Source organism: Mandrillus leucophaeus, unplaced genomic scaffold (assembly GCF_000951045.1).
Source record: "Mandrillus leucophaeus isolate KB7577 unplaced genomic scaffold, Mleu.le_1.0 Scaffold118, whole genome shotgun sequence".
NCBI lineage: Eukaryota > Metazoa > Chordata > Mammalia > Primates > Cercopithecidae > Mandrillus > Mandrillus leucophaeus.
In genome coordinates, this window is record NW_012100098.1 from 3,466,712 (window position 1) to 3,474,704 (window position 7,993).

The following is a 7,993-nucleotide window of genomic DNA, read 5'->3' on the forward strand; positions in this document are numbered from 1 at the left end:
AATTTGAAAGAAACTATTCTTATTGGTGTGGTATAAATAGACAAATCCTTGGCTCTGATTTCTGATGTGGCATGTTTTCTCTCTCCAAGGAGGGGGTATAAAAAATATGTAAAAGTGATAATTCACTTTCTTTTTTGTTTGAGACAGAGTCTCACTCTTGCTCAGGCTGGAGTGCAGTGGAGCGATCTCTGCTCCCTGCAACCTCTGCCCACCCTGGTTCAAGCAATCCTCCCACTTCAGCCTCCCAAGTAGCTGGGACCACAGGTGCATGTCACCACGCCTGGCTAATTTTTTTGCATTTTTAGTAGAGACAGGGTCTCACCATGTTGCCCAAGCTGGTCTCAAATTCCTGAGCTCAAGCAATCTGCCCCCCTTGGCCTCCCAAAATGTTGGGTTTACAGGCGTGAGCCACCATGCCCAGCCTCACTTTCTCAAACTTTATAGTAAAGTTGATTAGTCCATTAAACTTAAAGATTTAGTGACTATATACTAATGTTAAACTCAAAAGGGTGCTAAGTGTTTTATTCTTATCTCCTGTCATACTGGATTTCAGATATCTTTTTTAACCTCAAGTTATCTGGAAATAAATTGAGATTTGAATGATAGGATCTCATGTAAGGCACTCATTATAAGCTGAATAAACATGACATACTCCCTGTGAACTATGTCTGGGAATATTTTTGACTCTACAGTCTTAAAAATTATAATTTGTAACTTTCATGAAAGATCTACCCTAGATATGAGAGAGATAAATGTAGTAATTTAATGGAATCACAAAATACTTTATTTAAAAGATCTGTGTCAACCAAGCGCAGTGGCTCAAGCTCGTAATCACAGCACTTTGGGAGGCTGAGGTGGGCAGATCACCTGAGGTCAGCCTGGTCAACATAGTGAAATCCTGTCTCTACTAAAAATATAAAAATTAGCCAAGCGTGGTGGCAAGCGCCTGTAATCCCAGCTACTCAGTAGGCTGAGGCAGGAGAATCTCTTGAACCTGGGAGACGGAGGCTGCAGTGAGCCAAGATCACATCACTACACTCCAGCCTGGGTGACAGTGAGACTGTGTCTCAAAAAAAAAAAAAAATCTGTGTCATCCACTTTTCTGTAAGTCTTGGAAATATATGGAGAGAAAGACATGGTCTCTGCCCTCAGTGAGCTTACAGTGCAGTAGAGGGACAGTCACCCAACAGTTTGACCAGGTACCTTGGGAACAGAGGAAAGATTACCTAAATTTATGTTGGCAAGGTACTCAGACTTCATAGTGCTTACACTGAGTCTTTGAAGGAACAGGCATTTGCCAGGCAACAGAAGGACAAAGGAGGCTGACTTGGTGGGGACCAGATCTAGAACAGGACTTCTGTGACTTACTAAGCACTTTGGATTTAATTTCAGGAGTGAGTGGGAATTCTGAAAGAATTTTGAAAAGGAGAGCAAAATAGATTTATATTTTTGGATAATTACTTTGTATTATTGGGGATAATGGCAGCATCATAGAGACTGGATTGGAAGATAATGAAGAACCAGTTAAAGAGATATAATGCAATAGTCTAGGGGAAAGATGATGAAGACATGAACCAAGGCAGCAATAGCAGAAATAACGTGAAATGGAGAAAGGAAACAGCAGATTCTGCATCAGCACTTGGCAATTTGGAAGGCATGTCATTGTCATCTGGTATGTGAGGATTCCCCTCCAATAAGTGTTACAAAGCTTGCTGGTTAGGAAGTGATCTTTAACAGAGAATATTACCTACATAGAGTTACTTATTTTTCCCTGGGCACCTGTGAATATGTAGTGCTTGATGTTTGTAATTTTGTTTAAAATTCTATGAAATATAAAAATATAAAATCAAATCTGGGCCGGGCGCGGTGGCTCATGCCTGTAATCCCAGCACTTTGGGAGGCCGAAGCAGGTGGATCACGAGGTCAGGAGATTGAGACTATCCTGGCTAATACGGTGAAACCCTGTCTCTACTAACAATACAAAAAAAAAACCGGGCGTGGTGGCAGGCGCCTGTGGTCCCAGCTACTTGGGAGGCTGAGGCAGGAGAATGGCGTGAACCCGGGAGGCGGAGCTTGCAGTGAGCCGAGATCATGCCACTGTACTAGCCTGGGCTACAGAGTGAGACTCCGTCTCAAAAAAAAAAAAAAAAAAAATCAAATCTGGATTTTATTTATAAAGAAGGTTTGCAAGTTGAACCTTGCATCAAGATTTCCCATCATTTCTGCAAAACTTATCATTGGGTTTCGTTTTCCAGATTCTCCGGGCCCAAAGCCGAAGTGCAAGTGGAAGGAAGGTCTCTGAAAACAGCTATTCTCTAGATGACCTAGAAATAGGCCCAGGTAAGCAGAGAGTTCCTTGTGTATGAGGTCCTATAGGAAGTACTCACTAGTAGCAACATCTTTTGGACTCAAAGCCAATGCTTTTAAAGGAAGAGTGACACAAATTAAAAGAAAGTCTGCCTATTAGATGCAAGCCATTCTCAAATCTCATTGCTCTTGTTAAATAGCTTTTTTTTTTGTTTTGAGATGGAGTCTCACTCTGTCTCCCAGGCTGGAGTGCAGTGACACGATCTCGGCTCACTGCAAACTCTGCCTCCCGAGTTCACACCATTCTCCTATCTCGGCCTCCCGAGTAGCTGGGACTACAGGCACCCGTATTTTTAGTCTAGACAGAGTTTCACTGTGTTAGCCAGGATGGTCTCCATCTTCTGACCTCATGATCCGCCTGCCTCAGCCTCCCAAAGTGCTGGGATTACAGGCATGAGCCATTGTGCCCGGCCTCTTTTTTTCTATTTTTAATCCACCCTTGTTAGTGATAACCTGTGGTAACCAAAGGGTATTTTGAGGAGCTATAAGTAAAGTGCTACGATCAGTTTTGGCTCTAGTCATCTGGGATTTGAGGGCTTCAATAGATGGGCTGTGTCCCATATCAGATTTGGTTACCCTGTATTACCAGTGATAACACTTTGAGAGTGGAATTACGTTTTAAAGGGGACTTACAGGCACTTCACAAAAGAAAAAATTAGTAAAAACAGGAAAAGCATCAGCTACCTAGTAATCAAAGAAATGCAAATTAAAAGGCATTGAGATCTCTTCTTTTTCATGTTAAATAAGCCAGAATTTTAAAATACAGGCCCTGGCGTGGTGGCTCAGACCTGTAATCTCAGCACTTAGGGAGGCTGAGACAGGAGGACCACTTAAACCCGGGAGTTTGAGACTAGCCTGGGAAACATAGTGAGACCTATCTCTACAGAAAAAAAAAAAAAAAAAAAAAAAAGCCCAGCGTGGTGGTGCATGCTTGAAGTCACTGCTACTTGGGAAACTGAGATGGCTGGATCCTTTGAACCCAAGACTTCAAAGCTGCAGTGAGCTACAATCTTGCCACTGTCCTGTTCTCTAGCCTGGGTGACAGAGTGAGACTCTGTCTCAAAAACTAAATAAAATATGCAATGCTCAATTATGGTAAGGTTCTTTTAATGCCAAGAAAGAGTGAATATTACTTTGTAAATGACAATTATATTCCTGATTTTCTTCTTCGTGCTTTTAATGGAAGAAATTGGCCATTAGATAACAATAACCCAAAATTTAGAATTTTGAAATTATTTGAATCACTTTTATCTTCTAATGAAACACATTGGCCAGTCACAATGGTTTACACCTGTAATTCCAGCACTTTGGGAGGCTGAGATGGGAGGATATCTTGAGCCCAGAAGTTCGAGGCTGCAGTGAGCTATGATCATGCCACTGCACTTCAGCCAGGGTGACAGAGTGAGACCCCATCTGAGAAATAAAATAAAACATGTCATTTGGATGCTTCTAGGTCAGTTGTCATCTTCTACATTCAACTCGGAGAAAAATGAGAGTAGGCGAAATCTGGAACTTCCACGCCTCTCAGAAACCTCTATAAAGGATCGAATGGCCAAGTACCAGGCAGCTGTGTCCAAACAAAGCAGCTCAACCAACTATACAGTATGTGTTCTGCATCGTTCATTCATTCATTCATTCTGGAATCCAGCAGATGGTCACTGAGTACTGGAATTAGGAAATGCCACCAGACCCTTACCTCTGAGTCCTGGTCCCCTAGCTGTTCTCTGTTCACATGAACCCTACCCTCACTGGATTTGCAGGTCTTACCGTGGTCTAATCTTGACTTTGCTTTCTTAGTCCTCATTCCCACCCCACTCACTTTTTTTGTGATGTTACCAGTCAGTATCATTGAGAGTTTCCCTGGCTCTTCTACTTAATGTTGTGTTGTTGTTAAAGAAGTAGTAGTTTATTAGTTTCAGTAGAACTCTTGTTTTATCTTGGTTGTTGAGGGAAGACGGAAGAAGACTGGAGAGCTTATTTTGGTTTTTGAGGAAAGAAAGAAGACGCCTAGAGAGAAATATCAGCTGTGTTCATTAATGAGGGTTTTTTTTGTAATTTTTTACTGAGATATAACTTACGTAATATAAAATCATCATTTTAAAGTATACAGTTTTGTGATTTTTAGCATATTCACATTGTACAACCATTACCACTGTTTAATTCCAGAAGCTTTCTATCACCCTGAAAAGAAACCTCATACCTGTGTAGTCACTCCCAGCTCCCCCTGCTCTCATCCCCTGGCAACCGCTGATCTATTTCCTGTCTTTATGTATCTGCCTATTTTGGAAATTTCATATGAAGGGGTCATACAGTAGATCATCTACTTAATCTTTAATCCTTACGATGTACTGTTTTCCTAAATAAGTAGAATAGTAGATAAGAAAAAGGGAGAAATCACAAGAAGGTGACATGCTCAGTAAGCATGAAAATTTTGATATTCAGCTGGGTGTGGTGGCTCACGCCTGTAATCCCGGCACTTTGGGAGGCTGAGGCGGGCGGATTGCCTGAGGTCAGGAGTTCGAGACCAGCTTGGCTAACATGGCAAAACCCCGTCTCTACTGAAAATACAAAAATTAGCCAGGTGTGGTGGCAGGCACCTGTAATCCCAGCTACTTGGGTGGCTGAGGCAGGAGACTCGCTGGAACCCAGGAGGCAGATGTTGCAGTGAGCTGAGATTGCGCCTCTGCACTCCAGCCTGGGCGACAGAGCAGGACTTCATCCCAAAAAAAAAAAAAAAAAATTTTGATATTCAAAATACTATGGAGAGTCCTTCCCTTTAAGTTGTCCTGTGCTTAACGGGTAAGCTGACACTACAGAACTGCTTAATTGAAGTTACCTTTTAGCCAGGTACAGCAGCTCACACCGTAATCCCAACACTTTGGGAGTCTGAGGCAGGTGGATCATTTGAGGTCAGTAGTTCAGAACCAGCCTGGCCAACATGGTGAAACCCCGTCTCTACTAAAAATACCAAAAAAAAAAATTAGCTGGGTGTGGTGGGACACACCTGTAATCCCAGCTACTAGGGAGGCAGAGGCAGGAGAATCACTTGAACCCAGGAGATGGAGGTTACAGTGAGCTGAGATCACACCACTGCGCTCCAGCCTGGGTGACAGGGTGAGACTCTATTTCAAAAAAAGAAAACAGATATTACCTTTTAAATGCCATTTATTCATATATATATATACACACACACACACACACACACACACGCACACATCGACACAAATACACACACACATATTTTTGTATCCTTCAAGCATTTGTTCTAAGATTTCAAATTACAAACCATTAATCTCTTGATGTCCTAATTGTCTAACAAAATCAAAAGAACAGTATTGAATTGTATTTGTTCCTAGGCAGACTGAAATGTGGCGCATGTTGGAAACCATAATGTGTGTTCTGCGAGTTAAGTCTTCTGTTCCCCACATTATTAAGCATACATTCTCTAATAGTATTTGGTGGACTAATTCTCTGGGCGATGAATAATTTCATCTTGGTTTTTTAACTGTAATTTTAACAACTTTATGTTTTAAGAAGAGATGATGTGTGTAAGTCAATTAGCAAAGTGGAGTATCACAGGCTGATAGGCACTATGAATGTGAAAAGTGAGCAAATTTAGACTTCTCTTAGAAGGCAGGTCAGGAGATACAGCAAATTGGGATCTGTGAAGCTGAACTTCCTCTTGTTACCAGATTTTACTGCTTCTCAGTGCCCTCCTGCTGCAAACATTCCCACCAGGTGACTCCCTATGTGGGGAAACCTGTTGAGTAACTTTTTTCTTTTTTTTTTTCTTTAACTCCTCACCATTTCTGTATTACAGTTCTCCTGCTCTGGAGATTTAAAGAGTTGAAAAGTCTTCAGGAATTCTTGTAAAAAGTACATTTTGTCTCATCCCCGAAGAATTTCCCAGGACCCTTAACAGAATATGGTTGTAACAAGGCACATACATACTCTCTGGCAGCAGTTCTGGAGGTGGGGCTTCCAGACGGGGTCAGGAATGAGTTGTTGGGCTATATAATGTTCTGCAGTGCTAGCTGCCAGCTTCTCCTCACAGCTGCACCTCCAGAGCTGTGGGCAGTAATCTGGAATACCATCCCTAGGTGACTAAGTCATACTCACATTCCTTTCATTGGCCCTGTGGCCATAAATTGTTTCCTCCCATGCCTAAAGAGTCACAGAGAACAAAAAAGTACTAGATTACTACATATTAACAGATCAGTGGTAGGAAATGGCTATAGTCATTGACCTCTATGTTGCTTTTATTTTATTTTATTTTTTTATTTTGAGATGGAGTTTCGCTCTTGTTCCCCAGGCTAGAGTGCAATGGCGTGATCCCAGCTCACTGCAACCTCTGCCTCCCGGATTCAAGCGATTCTCCTGCCTCAGCCTCCTGAGTAGCTGGGATTACAGACATGTGCCACCACACCCGGCTAATTTTTTGTATTTTTAATAGTGATGAGGTTTCACCATGTTGGCCAGGCTGGTCTTGAACTCCTGACTTCAGGCGATCCACCCGCCTCAGCCTCCCAAAGTGCTGGAATTACAGGCGTGAGCCACTGCGCCCAGGCTCTATGTTGATTTTAGATATAATAGATGAAGTTAATTGTAATATTCGCCCCAGTGTCCTTGCAAGGAAAAAAATGCAATTTGCTTATTCCTTATGACAATAAAATGCATGCTTTTTTATGTTGAGGCTCTGTTATAAGAAGTAAAATAAATTATGTCTTTAGTACAATATATGAATTGTATATGAAAAACATGTTTTTGAAAGTCCCACCAAAAAGGTTGCTTTATGGTATCATTAAATATAATTTCAGTTTTTATATGTATACATCATCCCTGTCTCTCTTTCCAGGCCGGGCATTTATATATGTATGGTCAGTATATTTTCTATTATTGGCACTTGGCATCTCCTTTCCCCTGCTCCAGAATGGTCTTTTCTGATAAAACTCACAAGCTTTGCATTACCACAAGCTCTGCTGCTAGAAGAGTGAATCACAAGAATGTTGTATGCTTGGGGTGTTCTGTGTGCCTGTGTTGATATGTCTGTATTCTAATGAGCAATCCAGTTTTACACTAGCCTACAGATATTTAACTCTGAGGTATGTGTCCACAAAGCTGCTTTTGTCATTTCACTAGTCAATGGGTTTTGCTTGTGAGAGTTAGGGGGTTGATTTGACCTGAGGCTTCTTAGAAGAATTTTTTAACATTCCAAGTTTATCTGATAAATGTGCTATGAAGAGAATAGAATGATGGGACTTTAAAAATTTTTTTACAGTTATTTTTATTTTGTAGAATGAGTTGAAAGCCAGTGGTGGTGAAATCAAAATTCATAAAATGGAGCAAAAGGAGAATGTGCCCCCAGGTCCTGAGGTCTGCATCACCCATCAGGAAGGGGAAAAGGTAGGTTGAAAAGTCTGACGTCCAGTTGCCAAGGAAGCATGTGTTCTAAATTAGGTGCTTGAAATTAGAAACAACTCTAACTCTAGGCTGTAGAGTGTCTGGGAATTTGGTAACAGCTGCCAGGACAGATTGTCATTTTTGCAGGTCACATAATTTCAGTTGAGGAGCTCTGCAACTTATAGCTGACCAAATAATGAACCTTCGTTGGAAAATTATTTTGTTC

General features: G+C 41.4%; 1 protein-coding gene across 3 annotated transcripts in view; it reads left to right on the top strand.

Moving 5' to 3' along the window:
• The window catches only part of LIMA1 (LIM domain and actin binding 1), a 114,303-nt gene that overhangs the window by 76,383 nt on the left and 29,927 nt on the right, over positions 1-7,993 (top strand). For all 3 annotated transcript variants that reach the window (XM_011964481.1, XM_011964488.1, XM_011964498.1), the window contains 3 exons: positions 2,256-2,340; positions 3,821-3,969; positions 7,663-7,770. In XM_011964481.1, the coding sequence (XP_011819871.1) occupies positions 2,256-2,340; positions 3,821-3,969; positions 7,663-7,770 (342 nt within the window). The remainder of the gene's footprint in view (positions 1-2,255; positions 2,341-3,820; positions 3,970-7,662; positions 7,771-7,993) is intronic.